The sequence below is a fragment of the Hydra viridissima genome, unplaced genomic scaffold (genome assembly GCF_058129835.1).
Source record: "Hydra viridissima isolate aposymbiotic clone 2 unplaced genomic scaffold, HvirCarnegie_v1 scaffold_10, whole genome shotgun sequence".
Lineage (NCBI taxonomy): Eukaryota > Metazoa > Cnidaria > Hydrozoa > Anthoathecata > Hydridae > Hydra > Hydra viridissima.
The window spans coordinates 16,890,674-16,913,567 of record NW_028324309.1 but is presented as its reverse complement, the minus strand read 5'-3'; the positions used below and the strand labels follow the sequence as shown (position 1 = coordinate 16,913,567).

Below are 22,894 nucleotides of genomic sequence, written 5' to 3'. Positions count from 1 at the left end.
ACCAAGGTACTGCTGTGTTAAATAGCATTCTTAAGTAAGGCAACTAAATGCGATCAAACTTATTGACGCTTAGCAAAATAGTCCTGATAAATTCACTAAATTTATATGTATTTGACTTATGTTACATCTACACAGAGGACAGGATGTATTTGGCTATTTAAAGAAAGCCCTCAATTTTTAGAAGAGTGACGGACAACTTGCTCTCCAAGAGATTCTAAAATTTCATTCCTATAATCTTCAAAATCGCCATCAATCTCTTCCATGGTCTTATTTTCTACAACCCAAAGTTGACAATTTGTCTCCAAAATTAAACGAGCATCATGGCTTACGATGATGACGCCTAAAACAAAATAAAAAATTTGACAGCCGGTAAATTATACTAATAGTTGGTAAATCACAAAAACTGGAAACAAATTCCACCTCCTTTATATTCGTTAATAGCATCTGCTAAAGCATCGATGGATTCTATGTCTAAGTTATTTGTGGGTTCATCCTAGAGAAAAGAATAAAAAATATTTTCATCGTGAATATATTTAAAAACTCATATTTTTTGCAATATCTTTAACTTGAAATCTTTAACTTCATGAAATCTTCATAAGGCTGTAAAATCAAACAAACATACCAAAATAATAATGTCAGGTTCTCTACATGCCATATCCGCTAAAGCGACACGCGACTTTTGACCACCTGAAAATAAAGCGTTAAGAATGAAAAACATATAAAAATTTTTACTACGTTATTCTTATATTTTTATACTTAAAATACTTAAAACATTTTGTTAAATTGGAAATTCTTTTATTAAATTGAAATTAAAGCAATTTTTTTTTTTTTTTTTTTACCAGAGAGATCTCTTATTTGTATTGTGTGCGCGTGGCCTGCTAAACCAAATCTTCCTAAAAGTTTTCGTGCATCTTGGTAGTCCATATTAAAATTTCTCTAAAAACAAAAAAAAGTCTTGCCAAAAAAGAAATTTCAAATGCAAACAATCAGTAACAAGCTGCAATGAGATAAATTATACCTGAAGGTATTCAACAGATGTCTCGTGAAGCGTGAGCTAAAATGAAATGTGATCTTTGTTTAGTTCTCTTTCATCAAAAGCTGAATATTGCTTTTTACGATGTGAATATTGCTTTTTACGATGTGAATACTTAAAATTGTTAAGTTCAGAAAGAAATCTATTAATAGAGTTGACGCATAATATTAAAATAACTGAGAGAAATCTCAACAAAACAATAACTTGCAGCAAAGCGAAATAAATCACCTGATCAGAAGAGTGCTGGTTATAAAACCCAATTCTCTAGTATAAAAAAACACATGAATAAGAAAGATATAATATATAACACATCATAATAAATAATAATTTTAAGATTTGAAAAATCACACTTTTTTTTTTTTTTCATAATCAAAATTACCAAGCAACGTATTATTAAAAATAATTTTAAAAAATTATCAATTTTTTAAACATAATTCCACTAATATTACCAATCTTGAGTTTTTTATGAGTTCGCCTTCAACCTAAAAAAAAACATGAATAACACTTAAAAAATAAAATTTTTTTTAAAAACTCTTACAGATTATTGGCATCATTATTTTACAACAAAAAATATTGCTGCATACCAAATTAAGTTGGCCAGTTAACAACTTTAATATGGTACTTTTCCCAACTCCATTTGGTCCCACAATTGCGACTAAAGAAAAATTTTTGCATGTAAAGAACAATAAAATTTTTGAAAGAACTTTATTTGACATAAATACTGAAAATTAAAGATATAAATTATAGATATAATAAAAATTATATTACTTCTTGAATTCATATCGATACCAAACTCAATATTCTTAAATAGTAATGGTTGGCCTTCATACCCAAATGATGCATCTGTATAAGAAAACCAAAGTTCAAGGAGATTTTTATGTTAAAAAAGATACAAATTAATGAAAACAACAAAAAATATTAATCTTGTGAAAGTTTAAAATCCTATATTTGATATATTTGAAATATTTAAATGCCAATCAACAACCAACCCATGGATGTACTATTAAACTGCTTATTTTCACAATTATTTATTTCTACTAACAACCTTTAAAAAAAAAAAAAAAAAAAAAAAAGAATTTAGATTTATACATAACACTTCAACTAGTGACTCAGTAACAATTTTTACTATAGAAATTATTAAGTTTTGCTCACTATTTTTACCACAGCATTTAACTGACTGCAACTCATATGAAAAAAGAGCATATCATCTTTAGATAAAAAACTTTTATATGAAAAATCTTTTTAACATAACTTCAAATGCTTTTTTTGCTCTACAGAACTTTCACTTTTTCAAATTATCATCTCCTCAAATACTGTGATGTTCTCCTAAGATTAACATCCAGATTAATATGATTAACATTAAATTAGAGATTAACACCAATATAGTGTTATTCTACATAACAGTTTTTGAATTGTAATATAAATACTTTTATATGGCACTAATCTATATGAAATTCTTGAAATCTTCATGTACTTCCCATTTTATTTTATTTATTATTAAATATTATTTTATTGATTATTATATTTATTTTATTGAGTATCAAAATCACAATAGCACTCATCCTTCTCCCTCTTCCTTACTCTATATAAATAAAAAAATACAAATAATTCAGTTTTAATAAACCTTTAATTTTTCTGTCATACATGTAAATGTCATAAGATGAAATCTTTCATGCAATCATAATAGTTTGACTCATTTAATTCACGATTGTTAAAAATGACATGAAAGGACAGCAGTAGAAGATAAGGATAATCATTGTGATGTTTTGAACCACAAATAAAAATCAGCACAACTTTATTGCCACAAGTAATTGTTGCGCAAATGCATTATTTATTTGTACACACAAAATCAATTTAAACTAAACTATTTAAAAAAATAAAAATTATTATTTTAAAGCTACTTGATTTGATGGCACTTGCAAAATGCCATCAAATCAAGTAGCTTTATCAAGTAGCAACGAGAAATTTTATTATTAATTTAGAAAACATGAACTTATTCTTGGTTTCTCTCAGCAAAAAGTTAAAATTTCCATTCTCAACAGTCAGAAAAGTTTTGAAAAAACTACTATAAGAAAGAGTGGTACAAGCAGTAGTGACATCTACATTGAACAGTGCCTACAAAAACATTTGCTCCTGTTACCAAAGCATTATTTTGGCAAGCTGCTATTATGGACGATTGACAGTTAACTGGTTCCAACAAAACAATATCAAGATGGTTCCTAAAGAAGCTAACCCTGTTAACTGTCCAGAACTGTGGCCTAATGAATTATTCTGGGCAATAGTGAAGGGGCAGTGGCTAAGAAATGGGTAATCTGCAAAAGACCTGCCACATTTGAAGAAATTGTGGGATAGAGTGAGTGAAAAGGTACTTTTTAAGATAGTTGCTAGGATGATAGCACAGGTTAAAGGAAAGGTGTGGAAATTTTCCCAGAAAAAAATTTTAGATAACTTTTTTTTCAATAAAGCCTTACTTAACTTTCATTCAAGTTGTAATTTCTATTCAAAATAACTTTTTGTTTACCAGCAATTATTAATCGCTATGACAATACAAATCAAAAGTTAAAGCTAGCATTCTAAGTTAAAGTAATTATCTGAACATAAAAAAGTTTTACTTTTTAAAACAAAATTAAAATTAAAAAGCATTAAATTTATTACTTTTCAGGCCTAGGATTGGAGGATTCAAAGGAGGCGGACTTTTAAAAGTAAACTTCACTTTATATTCTTTTGGTCGAATGAGCAATTCTGTGAGTTGAGTGGATGCCTTTAAATATTAAATTTTATCATAAAGAAAATATTGTTAAAGTATACAAAATTTTCATAATAATATGAGAATAAAACTAAAAGCTGAGTAATAACTAATAGGCCAGGTTGAAAACTGGTGATATAGAAAAATGCAGGTTCTAATTATTCCAACATCTTTCATAAGCAGAATGGTCAAATTTACTACTTTAACCTTGAAGCTGCATGTAGGGCTGTTAGTTGTCTCACACCAAGCCTCTAATGTAAACCTTTAATCATTTCTGATGTCACGGAAGGACAAACAGAGAAAATTGGACAAAAAAATGTGGCAAAACTAGAATATATCTAACATTTTTCAAAAATTTCCCTATATTTTTAGGAAGACCTAAAATATAGGGAAAATCAAAAGAATGTGTTTTCAAAATAGGTTTATGTTTTCTCAGCCTTGGTGACAAAAATTTAAAAAACGCATAACATTTTTTTAGGAAATTACAAATCCTTTCATGAAAAATTTGTAGTAAAAGATTTTCTTTTATGGACTCTTAAAGTGATCTCTTTCTAAAACTCTCCAAAGTATTAAACTCTACTGAGATTTCATGGCCTATCTTACCAACTACATTTTAAACATTTTTTTTTTTAATGACTGTTAAATTCTATGCCCTTTTGGAACAAGGATTGTAAGTCCTTCTGTAACAAAATCATATTACTTCTTTATTCAGTTTCTTTTTACAGCTTTTTATTAAATGAATTACATTTAAGATGCAAGAAAATCTCTTTGTTCTTTTTCTTGCTTACTTTTAAAGCCAGAAGTCTTTTAAGTCGCGCATGGAGTATTGGGCAGATCACTTTAAATGACCCCATGATAGTCCTGGTGTCTAATGGAAAAAAAGTATTCTTTTTAAACTTTTAATAAGTTTAAGACTGGAGAAAATGTAGCCACAAAACAAATTAAACTGTATAAAGTTCTAAACTTGACATCTAAAGCAGCCAAAACAAATTAAACTGTATAAAGTTCTAAACTTGACATCTAAACTTGCTGAGTTTTTTAGTGTTGAGTGTCTTATTCAGGTTATAAACGATTAAATGAAAAGTTTAAAGGGAAGTTTTGTCAACTAAAGTGTGATTGAAAATGCTAAACAGTTTTCCAAAGTGGCTGATCAACTGTGCGACATTAATGTGATGTACCAAGATGCAGAAGATATCAAATCCCCAAATTTAACTGACAGCATCTACAACTGTAGAACACTAAAGGTCTACCATGTTAAAAGATTGACTTCTAATTTAATTGACTTAAGCAGCACCTTCAATAAATCATTAAATATTCTTAAATAATTGACCTGGGGTGAAAGAATTTGAGAAGAAGATGAAGAAGAAGAAGAAGAAGAAGAAGAAGAAGAAGAAGAAGATGATGATGATGATGATGATGATGATGATGATGATGATGATGATGATGATGATGATGATGATGATGATGATGATGATGGTGGTGGTGGTGGTGAAAAAACCTACAAAATCTTTAAAACTTTTGTTTAAAAATAAGAAACTTACAATTTCACATTTACTTTTTGCCCTTCTGAAACAAATTCTAATATGTAAATATAAATTTTTTTATTTTTAACTTATTCTTGTTTAAAAAAAAGAATTGGAACTGTATCTGTATTCAATTTGATAAAATGTTTTAAGTATAAAATTTCATTCCAAAAACTTTCTATAGGTCCTGCCATGGCACAAGTTTTGAAGACTTATAACTGAAAATTTAGAATTCCAAAAACAATATCTTCACCCCCATTTAGTGCTTCTTTATAAGTAGTTTGTATGGTATTATTGACCACATCAAAGCATTTTTTTTTCAAATTTAAAATTTAATGAATATTCTTTTATGAAACAGTTTTCAACTGGTCCTAATAGTTAATAAGCACCATTAAAATACTCTTGTTGTGTCTAAGATAATTTAATTCGAACAGGAATTTCATCGAAAATTCAATCATTCAAAAAAACTACCTCTTCTAATTCTTTTTTTGACATATTTTTTTCCTTTTTACGGCTTGTAGTGACTTTAGCTTGAGCTTCCTGCGCAAAAAGAACATTTTACAAAAATTTTTAACAAAAAAGATAACAATTAAGAAAAGCAAGCAATCCATCGAAAAATTTAGAATCCTCCAAAAATTTATTCTATCAAAATTTCTAACAATCATAAATAAAAAGTGAATAAAATTAAAAAACTTAAAAGTTTATTAAGTGGAATGAGTAAGAAAAAAATCAATATAAAAAAGCTTCATAGGATTTAGTTCATCTCATCAATCTAGTTACAAATTTCTATTTACTGCAACTTTTCCTGATTTCCCTGACGCCTTCAGTGCTTTTATTTGCTTTTCCTATAAAAAAAAAAAAAATTTAAATTTAAACACAAAATTCATTTATACTGTATGTTATACAATCCAGTGTAATCCAATCCAATGTAATACAGTGCAGTGTACTGCAATTAAATGCAACTTAATGTAAAATTAACTTTAATAAAATAAATTTTATACAATCAAAAAGAGATTTTACCTATTCTTTTAACAACCTTTTTTTTTTGAACTTTGTAATTTACTGTTAAAAATTGGTAAAATTTTAAGGTAAGTATTTGTCAATACTATTTATTACTTTTAACAAAATATAAACAGATCGTTATGATGCAGCCATCACTTTGAACAGAATTATAATGAATACAACCACAATATTATAAAAATATATCATATTATAGCTAAGAAAAATACAAAACTTCTATGAAAAAACAATTTATGTTTAATGGTTTTCTTCTAAGTTATTAATCTAAATGCTCCCAAAGATGTTCAATTGGATCTGAACTTTTTGATGACTATTAAAAGACACATATATCTCTTGATTAGAATAACCTTATGACAAACTTTGCTTTATTTTGTGTCATTATCTTGCTATTAGATCTCAAAATGTATTATTAGAAGGAAACCATTGAGAAGGTAATTTTGCATTACCTTGTCAATGGTTTCCTTCTACATAACTTGATCAAAGATACAGTGAAATATACAGATATACTAATAAAGTGAGTTAAAAACCAGTAACATTAACATCAACAAGCAGTAGTAACAACTACCTACGATAGATATTCTTTAATTCTTAACTGTAAATTTCAAAGTTACAAAGCAAAAAGTGATACAAGAGACAGCCTCTCATCTGTATTTATTTTTTTATGTAATACTATTTCTGTATTTTTATTATGTAATGTATATCCTAATACAAATTAATTGTACAGACAACTTAAAATATGTACTATTTTTTGTGAACATCTTAAAGAGAGCTGAAAGAACTCATCAAGGTCACATCAGGTATGCATTAAAGAAAAAATTATTAGTAATACTTGTTTTTCATATGCTTTTTCATGCTCTCGAAGTTTTTGTTTGTACATTTTTTTAAATGAAGCTAAAAAAAAAAAAAAAAAAAAAGAAATTTAAAAAATAAAAATATATTTTTAAAATTATCTGAAAAATGTTAAATGTCTTACAATAATTTCCTCTGTAGTAGAAAAGTTTTTGTTGATCTAAATTTAAAATAATAATAAACAAAAAAAAAAAAAAATTATAAAATTTAGGCAAAGATTACGTACAAACTATTATATAAGATTACGTACAAACTATTATATAAGACTATGTATGAAATTCTATTTCTGAAACTATTTTCCAGCAAAATAAGTAAAAATTAAAATGATAATTCTCTTTAACAAAATATTATATCAAAAATTATACAAACTACATCATGTTAAATTCAACATACCTAAATGTATAATATCTGTGCATAAATTATCAAGGAAATGCTGATCATGGGAAACAACAAGCAAAGTTTTCTTCCATTGTTGCAGGTAGCTAAATATTAAAACATTTGTTTACAGAAATAAAATTGACAATTAAAAGATAAATTTATTTTTAAAAGTTTGTAAATTGATATTATAACACTATATAACATACTAGTAATGAAAATTTATAATATAACGCAACATAACAATATTAATGATAATTGATAATATAACACTCTAACATAATAATAATAACACTAACATAATTACGAATTATTTAAATTAAGATATCCATTTACAAGTCTAGCAGCAAGACAATGGAATGTTTTTGCCCTGATGAAAATACTATGAAAAAAGGCAATAACTGGCTACCTTAGTCCCCAGATTTTAACCCAATTGAGTATTTGGGGAGAGAGATGGATTCTTGAATCCTGAAGATTTCTTGTATGTGTTTGAATTCACTTGGAAAAGCTAATGTTTCCCTCCCTACCTGAGGCAGTAAAGCATTAAGATTACTTAAGTTATAAAAATCTCTTTTTTTATATTTCTCATAGCTTTTTATATTTCTACAGCTTTTTATATTTCTCATAGCTTTTTAAATTTCTCATAGCTTGGTATAAAGACATATTCCTGAAATCTATATGAAAAAAATCTTTTGAGTTATTTAAAATACATAATTTATTTACCAAGAGATGGAACTAATATTGATAAGTTTTGTTTTAAAGTTCCTTTTTAAGCAATAATAAATAGATTATAAAACACGTTTGAAAGAGACAGTAAAGATCAATGTGAAAAAATTTGATTATGTAAGAGATATAGGGTATTCTCACTTATGACTTAACATTTAGTAACCCATGGGAAAAAAGTTCCATAACAAATGTAATATAAGAAGTAAAATCTCAACACTGTAAAAATAAATTTAATTGGTTGTCTAGGGCCGGCTAAGATATATAAAAAAATGTTTGGTTATAAATTTCTTTTTTAGGGTGTGGAGCAGTTGGGTAGGAGGGAGAAACTCTATCTTAATATTGCTCTAGTAATTGTCCTCTATCTCAATATTGCTGTTGTAATTGTATTTGTTGTCAGATATCCTACCATCTACTTCTTTGTGTGAATAATGTAAATATAAATCTCTGGCTGCTTTTACACATGTCACAGAGGTGCTACTGATCATGTCTATTTGAACGGCCATTTTTTAAAATTTCTTAAACCTTTTTTTTACCCAACTGCTCCATAACGGTTCCACTCTAAAAAAGAAATTTATAACCAAAGATTTTTTTTATATATCTCTGCTGGCCCTAGACAACTGGTCAAATTTATTTTTATGGTGTCGAGATTTTACTTCTCATATTTCATAGGTTACTAAAGGCTAAATCATAGGTGAGAATATCCCACCCTATATCTCTATCATCATAAGTAAAGTACATTGTAAAATAATAATAAATGTAAAACGCACTTATCTAGCCAAATAACAGCATTTAAGTCCAAATGATTGGTTGGTTCATCAAGCAACAGCAATGTTGGTTCAAGAAACAGTGCTCTAAATGTTAAGGTAAAGAAAACACAAAACAAAAAAAAATCACAAAAAGATAAATATATGGAAACTATGAATTCTAATGAAAGATTTACAAAAACTTTAATCAGATTTTAAAATCATTTACCTTGCTAATGATACTCTCATTCTCCAACCACCTGAAAAATTCTTGGTTGGACGAGATTGCATTTCTGTTGTAAAACCTAAGCCCTAGTATTATTTTTAGAAAAAACACTTAAAAGATCAAATTCATATGCAGAAAGACAGATAGCCCAGTTATTTAAGTAACAAGCAATAAAGCTAACAATAATAATATTTGAGTAATAGGCAATGAAAATTTAACAAACTGCAGTACAGGGTGAGTAGAAACTCATAAGAAATATGTTTTTAAATGCTCTGTCATGATGAAACTTAGGGCAAAGCTTACAAAAATTGGAGAACAATAGTTTTAATGATTGCTCTCTACTTTTTGTTTTAAATTTTTTTCATATGTTTTTAAATGCTTCAAAAATGAAAAAATTCTGCAGGAATGAAGCCTATTGACGCAAACGTTTTAAGTTGCAGTTAAACTTTTGTTTACAGATTGAAAAATAAGTTAAAAGCAGCCTGGAGGACACCCATGAACTTTTAAACTCCTGTTTTGATCAAAAATGTTAAGTCAAAAACAAAAAGCAATCCCATAAGATTTGAAAAAAATGGCCAGGGATGTTTGACTAAGTGAGGGTAATATCAGGAAAATCATCAAGGATGATCTTAAAGAAGACTCAAGAGCAAGAACAAGAGGTCACCTAATCACAGACTCAATAAAAGCTTCAAGACTGCAAAGATTAAAAAGGTTACTCAACATTCTTAAAGATAGAAAAAAAGCCAAATATCTTTTTTTTGATTAGAAGCTTTTCAACCTTGATTCTCATTCATAACATAGAAATAATTGTTATATAAGCCCTAAAAAGGCTGGAAATGTCTAAAAAACATTAGACAAAATCATTCAAACAAAACACCCTGCAGTAGTTAAGGTATTTGACCTCATTGCCTCAGATAGAATTTAAAAAAATGCTTCAAGTGCTTTTTGCTAGTAGCTTAAAAATTACAGCTTATGCCTAGTTACAGCAGATGTATTGAAAAAGAAGGTTCTGCCCAACTTAAGCCCAGATACAAAGATAGTGTTCCAGCATTTTCTAGGTTCCTGCCAATCTTTCAAAAAAGTTCAAAAATGGTTGTCAACTAATATGCCTGGATTCTAGTCAAAGGAAGAGTGACCTCCAAACAGCCTTGACCTGGTTCCCTAAGATCATGCCATATTCGATGAAATTGAATCCAAGATTTGTGCCAACTCTCATCCATACTTGAAATCTCTAAAAGCTGCTATAAATAATCAGTATTCAAAAAAAAAAAAAGAGCCCTACATCAAGAAAATTTGCTCAAGCCTCAGAACTTGTCCAGAGGCAATCACTCCTGCCTTATTTTTCTTATGAGTTTCTATACATCCTGTACATTAGAAGTGCAAATAAATTTTGAGGGAAATACGAACGATGGTGCAGCTACAACTAAATCACATTAGACCACCTTGTAACAATACTCATGTTGAAGTATGATCATTTCCCACTAAAAATTGTGTGCCATGTTGCTAAAGTGCAAGCAAAATACTTTAATTTTGCCCTAAGCAATTTGCAAGAAGTACTTTTTGATTAAATTTGCAGCTGATAAACATCATTTGCTGTGTGAAGTATGTTGGGAACATCAATAAAAACAAGTGAGTACTGGTTCCAACATTTTAACAGTGGAGATTTTGAAATCAACAACAAAGAATGAGAAGGGAGGCCAGTAAGGTTTGAAGACACTGGGTTGAAGGCGTTGTTGGACCAAGATTCACGCCTAACTTAAGTAAAGCTCACTGAAACCTAGGGAGTGACTTAAAAAAAGATTTCAAAGACTTCAAGGCCATGGATTTGGTATGCAAAAACCATTTGAAAATTGAGTTCCATTTGAACTCAAGCCAAGAAACATCTAACACTTTTTTATGTGCAAAAAATACATTACATGCTCTAATGACAAATTCAAAAAGGTTTTACATTGAATCAAAACGTGTCAAACAAGGGTGCAAAATGTGGGTCCATTATGAAAACCTAAAGCACAGAAAATCATAGGGTTAACCCATCCATGCATCAACTTCAACAGGTAAACCAGATACTTATGGCAAGAATCATCTGGTGGGATTAGCTTGGAGTAATCTACTATGTTATGAATATTTTGACAAGCCATGAGCCTTTCCAGCCTAACAAAACAATCACTGGGGAGCCTTACCAACAACAATTAATACAATTGTTGTTGGTAAGGCTCCCCAGTGATTGTTTTGTCAATAATTGAAGCTCAAACGCCCCCAATATGATAAAATACATGACAAAGTGATCTTTCAGTATGACAACACTCAGTCACATGTTGCAAAATTCAAAAATGAAACTTTGGAGTTGCCTTAATGGGATGTGCTACCCTGACCACTCTATTCACCAGGTATTGCTTCTTCCAACTTGTCCCAACTGATGACTCATGGTCTACTGAGCAGCACTTCACTTTTTAGGAAGCCAAATATTGGGTTAATTTTTGGATTGCCTCAAAGACTAGAAATTTTTTCAATGTGGAGTTTGTATGCTGCCTGAAAGATGGGGAAAAATTGAAGCTAATAATGGACTTTGAATACTTTGAATAAAATACATTGTACTGATTTGAATAAAAGTTTAAAGTTACAGCAAAAAAAACTCAAAACTTATTTGTACCTCTAATAGTAAAATGATGAAAATTGTAAATATTAAATTTTTTTACTGATAAAATGCGACGTGCTCTGGCTTCAGCTTTATCAGCACCAATAGCGTTCAATTCTACATAAACCTAAAAGATTTTAATTTTTAAAACTTTGACTACTCTGTTACTTAGCTACCCATGCACTAGTTTTGGTTTCTCATTTAGATTTAAAGTATTTAGGCAAGGTAATTAAGTTGCAAATTTATTTTTAAATAAGTCAAAAAATGAAATCAAAAACAAAAAAATGTGATAAGAATTTTTACTGTATAAAAAAACTATACCATGGTAGGAAAAAACAAAATGGTTGCAAGAAAAACAAAATGATTGCAAGAAAAACGTAATGTTTGCAAGAAAAGAAAAAGTGTCTACCTCTTTTAACCTCTTATTTGCTTCATCACTGACTTTTTCATCTTTTGAAGTAATTAATTCTAACAAGTGTTTTTCCTAAACAAAAAAAAAAGTAGAAAGTTTTGTTGCTGATGTTTATCAAACTTTAAGTTCAAATTTAAGTTTAATAAACATTAGCAACAAATGTTTAGAAAATAACCAGAAACTTTTAAAATATATAAAGAGACACAAAGAATAACCAAACATAAACAAATGAATAAAAGAATTAAAAATTAGAATTCAGAAAACAGTTCAGTGGGTCAATTAATCCTGAATAAAAAAAAAACAGTTAAACAGTGATATGATTAACTTCTTTAGCACTAAACTTAAGTTTTCACCACCTGGTTTTCACCTGCTGGTTTCACTTTGGTTAATTTGTGTTCTTGAGGAGAGAAAAAAGTTTTTTGAAAACAAATTTCAGGTAATTTATAATTTAAAAGTAATATTGAAAATGCAGTCACCAGATATCTATTATACTAGTAATATTAAAAATACAGAAGCCATCAAATAATTTTTCACTAATATCTTGTTAATGAGCACCATGAAGAAGAATGCATTTCACAAATGAGATGGGGTCAGAGAATGAGACATACCTCTGCTAGTAGCTGAAGCCTCTTTTTATCAGCTTTAAGTACCATTTCCACAGCAGGTGTTTCATCAACTTGAATATCTATATAATGAAATTTTCAGTGATTTAAAAAAAAAAAATTCTTTTAATTTTTTAAACAACTAATGCAGACAAAAACCATTTTATCATCATCATCCATTAAATTTCTTTAGCAACTAAAAAGTAATATTGTAAATTTAAGTAATAAGTAAATTTGAAATATCAACATTAATACAATGTTTGTATTAAAATTAATAATACTATTATTATAATTATATAATAATATATTAACATTGCAATACTGTTTAAAAAACTTGGCTGATTATTCAAATTAAAAAAAATAATAATTTGTTATTGATTTCACAACTTAAATAAAACTCACTTGTGTGTAACTAGTGAGCTTTATTTAAGCAGATTGCAACATGACCAGTTTTTAATGTTTACATTAACATCCATGCTAGTACCATAAACATTTTGGTATGACAATTTATTTCCATCCAAAATTTTCTTACTTCTTTTTTTCCTCTTTGTTTCTTAGGATTAGATTGCAACATCAAAATTTATTTACAACTTACGTATTTGTATTGTAAAAAATGTTTATCTATAAGAGGAAAAACAAACTTTTGGAATCAATAATTTTATACCTTGTTCACACAGAAGTACATCAATATTTGGAGGTATTGCTAATTTATTTCGTGCAATGTGTACCAGCAACGTTGTTTTACCCATCCTATTTGAAAAATGCAATTTGTTCATTTTTCATCCACTTAATATTTTGTAAAAGATTTCCAATATTTATTGTTTATGAAGAAAAAAAATTTTGAAAAAAATGTATGAATTTTTGATGATTATTTTTTAATAGTGTTATTTTTATACATAAATTGCTATCTTTCACAATATAATCTAATCAGATAATACATATTAAATCATACAACTCTTAAAATTACGAGACAATAACTCATAGAGTAATGTTAAACAGCAGAGTAATATTTTATCTAAAATTAAGATTAAAATAAAAGTTAAAGCAAAATTTACATACAAAATTGGAACATTTTAGGTCCTAATGTCCTAATAGTTCTCAATTACTTTTTTTTCCTTTTCAAAACACTATAAAGCAGTAAAATACTTACCCATTTGGTCCAACTAATCCATACCGGCGACCGTGTGTTATGTTGAGGGAGGCGTTAACAAATAAGTCTTTGCCACGAGCAGCTATACTAAACTTTTCGATCTTGAAGAAGTGAAAAAAAAAAAAAAGAATTAAACTAAAAAAAGAATTGACAGATGTAAATAAATATTTACTGATTTAAAATAATTTTTTTAAACTATAAAAACAGAAGATTAAAAGCTAAAAATTTTAATATGTAAAATATACTAATTAAATTGTGAATAATTGTGAATAATTGTGGGAGAAGTGGGTTAAGTTGCTTGTACTCAACATTTGATTCAAAACTCATCTGTTTCCTAGATGACTGATACAACAGCAAACTCTAGATACCTAAAGAGCTACTTCGAAGTGTCTCAGCAACTTTATTACTGAATCTTATCATTGTTGATTTTTACCAAAACTGAACTTTTTTTTTTACTTACCTTAATATCTGTAGCATTTTCCAGGACAGCCCCTTTAGTGGAAGACTCTTGTTGTGAAATTGAAAATTGTGATCCATCACCTTCCATAGCTGCTGACTCAGCATTAAACTTTGCCTAACAATTACAGATTTATCAACATGAATTTAAAATCAATCAATAAATATGTGCTTTTGAAAAGATTGGCAATTATTACATTTCCGTTGGGAGTTTTAAATGTCAGCTGATGTAATATCAGTGCTAGAACTTTCACCTTATAACTTTCAAACTTTAAAATTGTATTTGTATTCTGGAAAATTACTTTAAAGTTTGATTTCCGCAACACATGAAAGTATAACTGAATGATCGCTTGTCCTTTAGGATTTTGAGCTATAGGTGTCAAAGAACTTTATGGACAGTTTTACCATACTGAAAAAGTATTGTTGAAATAGTAATTCTGCTCAGTACAAGAGGAACCACAGATGCAGACAAAAGTTATTAAGAAATCTTCTGTCAACATCAGAAGGTGAATCCTGCTCTGTAAAACCTAATCAACTTTACAGAAAAATTAAGACCTTAGCTCTTATGTTTGATTGCAGATTGTACATGTACCTCAATCAAACAGAAATTTAGACTTAAAGATCTAAACTTCTGCTTGATTGACAGATGTGGACAATCTGCAATCAAACATAAGAGCTAAGGATTAATCTATTTTCAACTTTTTTAAGAGCAGAATTCTTTACTAGGAAGAAATAAAGTGAACACTAAATGCATGCAAAATAAAGTTCTAAAATTTGTCTACAACTTTTAGAATGTTAGGCCACAGAGTTTTTTCTATTAATCTACTTTCATCTCTTTTTAGAGCATTTTCTCCCAGAACAAAAACAAATTTTGCTCTGGAAGTTGGAAAGAAAAAAAGCTGACTCTCAAATTGGCTATTGTAAAAACTGACTCCTGAATCTTTTTGGAAAAAACGACTCCTGGTTCTTTTTGGTTATGTTTCCAGAAGACCAAACAGTTAACCAACCTGGGTAATAAATGGGTATTAACCTGATTTGTACACCTAGGTTTTATATTATCAACTTTTTTTTTTTTTTTACTTTGTTGCATTTGCAAACTGAGACCTTACTGGGCATTGCAAATCAAAGAAATTATGAAAAGGAATTTGCTATGTTAAATAGTTTTTTCTACTCTTAACTCTGTCTATTCCAAAAACCTTTGTTTCTTTAACTCCTAACTTAATTCCCCTCCCTTGTAACAAAATTCATTTTGTTGAAACTTCAAGTTCATAAATTCAAGTATGATCCCGCTGCCTATCAAAAATTGTGGCTTCATGAAAATTCCTAAGAAATAATTATTTGGTTCTATTCAACATTCACTATTGTTGAAATATTAAATGTGATTTTTATGGTTGTGGATAAACATTACACAAATATCAAAGTTATAATTTCACCAAAACCAAAAGTTGAAAAAGTTGATAAACAGTTTTGTTAAAAAATTATTAACAGCTGGGATACTTGATGATTTAAAAATCAGTGTCTCTAATACTATAAGTACAGCTTTTTGTTAAAAATATTTCTAAGTGCAAAAATAAATTTGAAACTCAATTTTTAGTGTTAAGGTTAAAAATATTTTTGGATTGTTCTAAAACTTTTTTTCCCTTTAAAGTATGACCAAAAAAAAAATTAATTTCAAAAACTAATTTCTTGATTTTTAAATTTGTTCTCTAATTTGAAGTTTTAAGTTTTATTTCAATATCTCATATTAAACAAAAAAAATATTTTTTTGCAAAAAATACCTGTTTGGCTGCTTTTTTCTTTTCCTTACGTGAAAGTTTAGGAGCTATAAATTGGAAAAAAAAAAAAAGCTTTATAAACAACGATTTCTGATCAGAACTTTGATTCTCTTACTTTATTTCAAATAAATATCAGAAGTAGAATTCAAGCAAGCTTTTTTTCAAACCTCTTTCATGATATTTATATGTAGAAGTCAACTTTAAAAGCTTTTTAATTTTCAGACATAAAAAAGCAACTATGTAAATTAATTGAACATCATGGCTGGAAATTCACAGAAGATTCATAGGTGGGACATATAACACACCGATGAATCCACTATGAATTTTCTACTTTCACACATTATTTTAGTAACTATTAAAAATCTCTTTTATTAAAAATAAAACTTAAAATTTGATAATAACCATTTTCATCAACAGTATCTTCTACCAAATTAGCTTTATTATCTTCCTGTTTCTCTTCTTCACTATCATAGTCATAACGCTGTTCAGCAGCTTCTTTAGTCTCAAGTTCAAGCGTCTCCTCTGTGACTACTTTTACAGGTTTTTTTCCTATTAAACAATAATTACATAAAAAGAATATTTATTAAATAGCTACACAAAAATAATTCCTAAAAAACTTATATTGTATTTTTTGACCTTTAAAATTGCTCATTATATGAAGGTGTTAGATTTACAAATTTAAAAATATTATTAGAGACAGAAAGTTACTCATTTTAAGAGGCATTTTGAAGATTTATACATATACAATTAACAATAGCTAAGTTAGTCAAATTTTCAGTTGATTCACAAAAGAAAAAAAGTAAACAACTATGGCTATTTATCAATAAACAAATTTCAAAATAATTGATACCTCTTCTCTTTTTTGTTTTTTTTTCAAGAACGTCTTCGTCTTCTTTAGGTTCTTTTGTTTTTTCTTCATCTGATTCTTCTTTACCTAACTGCTTTAGAAGCTCCTGTTTTTTTTTCCCACCTCTTGGTTTTTTACTTTTTACTTCAGTAGCAGCTTTTTTTGCTTGAGTATCTTGTTTGGTTTCATCATCAGAAATTTCTTCAATTGCTTGTTTTAATGATTCTAATTTGCTGGTCTTTTTTTTATTGGCTTTAACATTTTTAGGCCGAGATTCTTCAGAAGTACTTTCTACCTCAACATCTTCATCTTTAATGCCTTTCTTTTTACCCATTTTAATCACTGTGATTTTTTTTTATATATATATGAAGCTTTAAAAAATTAGTTTATGAATAGTATTACTTAGCGTAACATTTGTAATAATACTTGACTAAATATATACAAATTGAAAAACAAAATTACACTAAACAATTATTAAACCATATTGAAGGTATGTGTGAATGACTTAATAGTCCTCTTATTTAGCATCTAATTTGGGGAGAAAAACATGAAATTGTTGGAGATAAACAAATAATCGAAAAAAGAAATCTCCAACAGAATTTGAAATAATTCTTAGCAAAATAACTTCCTAATGCAGTTTCATCACTTTTTGATAGCATTTCCCCAATTTCTTTTGATAGCATTTCCCCAATTTTTTTTTATAGCATTTCCCCAATTTCTAGTTTCCAGATAAGAAGGGGAAGAATTTGTTTTTGGAGAATGCCACAAGTTGTTTATATTTTAGGTACAGCAGTGTATTTAACTGCATCATTATCAATATACAATTTAAATGGCTTAAAAGGATAATGTTGCTCGTTTTGAATAAGTAACATTACATTCTACTGCAATAAACTGTCTCTATATATCTTAATTTAAATAGTTATCATTGCAGCTGCATGTAAATTGCTAAATGAGAGGAATTTATTGCTACAACTTTGCCATTATAAACTTTTAGCTTTGTTTCTATTTTGTAATTCTGTTACTTGAAGTTAATCAGTTTAATTTATAAAATAATTTATTTCTTAAACCGGAATAAAATTTGATTTAAAATGACTATTAAATAAAAAATTATTTGTTTAAAACTAGAATTGCAATAGCTATATAGACTTAGTCTACTTTAAAAACAAATAATTTGAGAGTAAAAACAAGATATCATTTTTTGAAAAGTGGTTACAGTGTTTAAAGAAGCTGGATACTGTATTAACCATTTTTTTTTTTTTTTTTTTTTTTTTTAATGCGTTAAAAAGTATTTTTTCAGAATGTTGGGTACTCGCACATGGTTTTTTCCAGTAAACGGCATCCAATACCAAACATTTATGAAATAGATAATAAATGACGTATTGTATATTTTATTTTAAATATAAAGTTTAAATTATTGCAGCTGATACGAATTTCGTTTTTCTTTTAACAAGAATTTTTAAACCTCGTGTAAGTCACTTTTTGTCATTTTCAACAATTGTTGTTTTTATTACTTAGGCCGAGTTATTGCACCTTAAGGTGGTTCCTACATAATCAAAAAAAGTTACTTTTTATTCATTAAGCATCAATTTTCTCAAAAGTAGGTACAGATTGTGTAAAAAAAAAAAATTTTCGAACACCAATGATATATTGATGATCACATAGAGGCCTATAATAGTCAAAATAACCCCTAAAAATTGAGTTTACTAGAAACACAATTACTCATGAGTAAAAGCTCATTTTACTTTCAAACTTGGTATACTTGTTCGTGCTACCTATATCTAGTGCGTGAGTTTTTTTAATTAAAAGATCATGTTTCTACTAAAAGTTATGCTTCAAAACAACTGTATTTTCGAAAAATGTGCTACTAGGCCTCTGATCTTAGTTCCCTAACCACAACTTACAAGTAATAAACTTATTTGAAAAAAACTCAGGCACTAGCAGTTCACTGGATGAATAAGTCCTGAAAAATTCAAGTAGCTATCACTATTAATTCAAAAGTTATGATGTTTTTTGTGAGACAATTTTCTTGAAAAACGATACGGTAGAAAATCAAAAAACAAGAAAAAAATTTGTTTTTAAAACTAAAATCCTCCTTTTAAATAAGTTTCTCCTCCCTCTTTATGTAAGTCTTTATCCAATAAACCCTTCTTGATGGCTTTTAGTTTTTTTCTTTTTGATTTTGTCTTCTCTGATGTTTTAATAAGTAAATTTTGGATGCTGCGTCGGTTCATTTTTTCAGATATAATATTAAAACAGACACCGGTCTGTATTCGAAGTTTTTCATACACTTTAACAAGTCCAAATTGACCTTCGTTGAATTGAAGAATAGCACTATATACACCTAACTGTAGAATTGACCTTTCTACTAAGACTTGCTTAGGACATTTCATCCAGATAATATTATTCATGGACTCGTTAGCATTTTGAGTTTCCCCGTGGATGCACTTGCGAAGAAGATCATCATTTGAAAGATCTTGGAAAATCTTTGACAAAATAGGAAACATCCACTCTGGTAAATTAATCTTCTCTTTGTGTTTTTTAAGTTTATTTTTCTTATAAGTACACCACGATTCTTCTCCTGGTGGACAAAACATGTGGCGCTTATCTAAGTTAGAAAAGTTGGTACAATGATGAAGGATAGCACCTATCCACTTTTTCATTGAGTAAATTTTTTCATCGTTAGTGCAATTTAATTTTAGACTTCTTCGAATAGCAATACCATAATAATTTGTTATTGAATTGATGGAGTCGTTGTCAATTTTCCTTTTCCACCAAATGGTGTAGAGGTATTTTTACATTCTTGTACTAGTGCCCTTAGTCGAGAACCTATTCGTTTATTTACATGTCCAACTTTGACGTATAAGGCAACATTAGAATAGCAAAAGAGAGGTACTATTTAAAGTTTTAAAGTACATTTAAGATATTAACTTAAAAAATAAAACGGTTGCTATGGCCGTTGCTAGGCACTAAAACTATACCTACCTGTATAAAATTAAAAATATTGTAAAAAGCATAAACAAACTTAAAAAAAAAATTTATACCGCGAGAAAGAGCAATAAATTTTACATTAGAATATCTAATTTGCCAAAAAATCAATTTTTGAAAAAATTTCGACTTTTGATTATGTAGGAACCACCTTAAACTGCGCGTGTTAAATTTTATTAAAATAAGTTCCGCTACAGTTCATCAGTGCTGTTTGTTCACTAATTTTGACATTTATTTAAAGCGCTTCTGCTATCTAGAATCATTGGAAACTAAAAAATCTCTTTAAATGACTTTTTATACGTCTCATTTTATGCTTTAATTTCTTAGCAGAGTTTAAAACTAGTGCCAGATGTGCCCTGCTGAACATAAAAATGAAAATATACATTAAGAGGGGGATTTCATCAAAAATTATCTCAGATCCTTCATGACTCAAGATTGTCAGAACAACTTGGTTAGACTCAGCATTAATTCTCATTTTGCCAAACTTATAAACTTTGACACTGCAAGCTGTAGTTTTACCAAGAAAAAGTACTTTTTTAGTTATTGCAGAGATTTTGAAGCTATTAAGGTGGTAGGCCTATGAAAAATAGAGATTTTTGATCAAAAATTGAAAAAATAGGTAATATATTGTATTTATGTAAAAATTTATCCTCTATCTTCTGATATATAACTTGTTTAGGTTTGATCAAACTAAAAGGGTTTAAAATAACTTATATTATCAGCTAGTTTGTTTATTTACCTTAGCAACGCCATAGCAACGAAAGATTAAAACCTTTATTTTACCCAAATTTGATGGTCAAAATGACAAATCTTGTGAAGCTTCTTTTTCCAATTTAATATAGATCTGCGCTGTTTTTGGTCATGCTTTAAAATCACATTTTCTTATAATAATTGTCGTATTGAACTGTATATTGGTTGTGGAATAAAATCATTATTTATGAATTTTTCAACTCTTGATTTAAATCAAACAAGTTGTACTGGTGTATAATTGTAATGTCTTCTGGAAAAAGCAACAAGCAAAATTTTTCACGAAAAAGAAAGAAAAAGCCTCCTTTAAACAAATATTCAAGAATAAATCTTTCAAATATTTCATCAGAAAAAGTTTCATCTTGCATAAGTAAAAAGAGGCTAATTATAGATCAAACTAATCTCAATACCAAGAGTGAAGTAATAAGGCAGGAAGATGATTACTTTTTATTTGTTAATTTCTCTATACTTAAGAGTTTATTTCAACCTTTGTTAGTATGTCCTGAATGTGGCCATAAAAAAATAACTCTCATTGATAACAGAAAGAAGAGAAAGGGATTTGCCCATAATTTAGAACTGTTATGTGAGTCATGCGAATGGTTTAAATCTGTTTATACATCAAAAGAATGCATTAAACAAAACCATGGTCAAGGTCCTAAAATCTACGAAGCAAATGCAAGAGCAGTAATAATAGCATAATAGCATTCGTCATTCTATGTGTCCTAGGGATGAATATTCATGGTGCAAGTGGCAACTAGATAAGCTTAAAGGTACAAGTACTCACACAAACAAAATTAACTTGCCTATCTTTATTCATAATATAATAAAACCTATTTTTAAAAATTTATCTGATGACGATTTGCTAAGTAAATGTTTACATGGTCAAACCCAAAATTCAAATGAAGCATTTCATTCAATTTTATGGACTCGATGTCCTAAAAACATTTTTGTAAGTAGAAGAACATTTGAACTTTGTATAAACTCTGCAATAGTTCATTATAATGACGGTGGAGATGGGGTAAAATCTGTTTTAAGTCACTTCGGATTGTTAGGATCATTGACTATTCCAAAACTGATTTTAAAGGACCAAAAGCGAATTGTAAACAAGCGTCGTAAATCAACTTCAATATGCAAAAGGCAAAGAAAAAAACTTAGATCTCTTCATAAAGGATACTTAGATACTGAAAAAACTGATTCATATAGCACTGGTAGCTTTTAAGGAGTGTTTTTAGACGTAATTTTTTGATTTTAAATTTTTGACTCGATTTTTCTCATTTTGAGATTTTTAGTTTTTTTTAAAATTTTAAAACATGATATCTCCAGTTTAAAGTAAGCAATTAAGCTGAAATTTTCAGGATATGTTCTTCATACATGTAGAATTCATTTGTCATAAGATTTTTAAAATTTCTTTTTTTGGGGCGCTACAATGTGGTTTTATCTGCCAGAGTTTTTTTATAAAAATATATATTCAAGTTTAAAAGTCAATATAATCTGAACTAGGAAGGCAAATTTAAAAATCCTATGACAAATGAATTTTATACATATGTAGAACTACCATACCAAATTTGAAGTTTTGATTTATTGTCGTTTTTGAGAAATTGTGTTTTGAAGTTTTCGTTTTTTTCACACTTTTTAATATAATTTTGAGGCAAGCGAGGCACTTTTTTATATATTTTATTGATTTTATGTTTAATTTCATAATTATTGTTAACAACTGATTAGTTTTATTGTAAATATATCTTTAATACTTGAAAAAATTTTTTCATAGGCCTACCACCTTAATTATTTCTGATTTATAATTTTAAAAAATGCATATGAAAATTAAAAAACTATAAAAAATGTCTTTTTATTTGACTTTTAAAAATAATACGCAGTGACGTTGTTTATTTCAAAGTTACAACTTCCAGAGTCAAAAAAATTACATTCAGTTTTTTTTTTTTATCTTTTGAATGACCTTGACATGATTTGGCTGGTATACACCACGCGCTCAGGTTACAGGATTGTGCGTTTACTGAGGAACAGGCGTTTTGGAGCGTTTATACCC

At 28.2% G+C, this 22,894-nt stretch overlaps 2 protein-coding genes across 2 annotated transcripts; one reads left to right on the top strand and one right to left on the bottom strand.

Annotated features, from left to right (window-relative positions):
- Window positions 1–91: 91 nt before the first annotated feature.
- Window positions 92–18,368, bottom strand: LOC145180983 (ATP-binding cassette sub-family F member 1-like). Its single transcript, XM_090065756.1, has 26 exons — window positions 17,122–18,368; window positions 16,674–16,820; window positions 16,275–16,318; window positions 14,501–14,614; window positions 14,041–14,141; window positions 13,555–13,640; window positions 12,897–12,973; window positions 12,286–12,360; window positions 11,938–12,003; window positions 9,245–9,327; window positions 9,040–9,123; window positions 7,565–7,653; window positions 7,296–7,331; window positions 7,152–7,213; window positions 6,097–6,147; window positions 5,774–5,842; window positions 3,689–3,794; window positions 1,802–1,876; window positions 1,618–1,688; window positions 1,483–1,515; window positions 1,262–1,297; window positions 1,019–1,054; window positions 840–936; window positions 623–687; window positions 421–493; window positions 92–340 (listed from the first exon to the last, which is right to left on the bottom strand). The coding sequence occupies exons 1-26, from the start codon at window positions 17,450–17,452 to the stop codon at window positions 171–173; spliced, it is 2,277 nt and encodes a 758-aa protein (XP_089921882.1). The 5' UTR covers window positions 17,453–18,368; the 3' UTR covers window positions 92–170.
- Window positions 18,369–20,668: 2,300 nt separating this feature from the next.
- Window positions 20,669–22,103, top strand: LOC149883399 (uncharacterized). The gene is made up of 2 exons (XM_090099372.1): window positions 20,669–20,722; window positions 20,848–22,103. Exon 2 carries the CDS (start codon window positions 21,566–21,568, stop codon window positions 22,067–22,069), a length of 504 nt encoding a protein of 167 aa, XP_089955498.1. The 5' UTR covers window positions 20,669–20,722; window positions 20,848–21,565; the 3' UTR covers window positions 22,070–22,103.
- The last annotated feature ends 791 nt before the right edge of the window (window positions 22,104–22,894 follow it).

Coding starts and splice junctions, on each gene's coding strand:
- LOC145180983 (XM_090065756.1), bottom strand. CDS start 17,452: ATGGGTAAAAAGAAAGGCATTAAAGATGAAGATGTTGAGGTAGAAAGT. Junction 14,142..14,500: donor AAAATGCTACAGATATTAAG/GTAAGTAAAAAA, acceptor CACTTCTTCAAG/ATCGAAAAGTTTAGTATAGC. Junction 1,877..3,688: donor TCCAATCCTAGGCCTGAAAA/GTAATAAATTTA, acceptor TTTCTTATACAG/ATGCATCATTTGGGTATGAA.
- LOC149883399 (XM_090099372.1), top strand. CDS start 21,566: ATGTGTCCTAGGGATGAATATTCATGGTGCAAGTGGCAACTAGATAAG.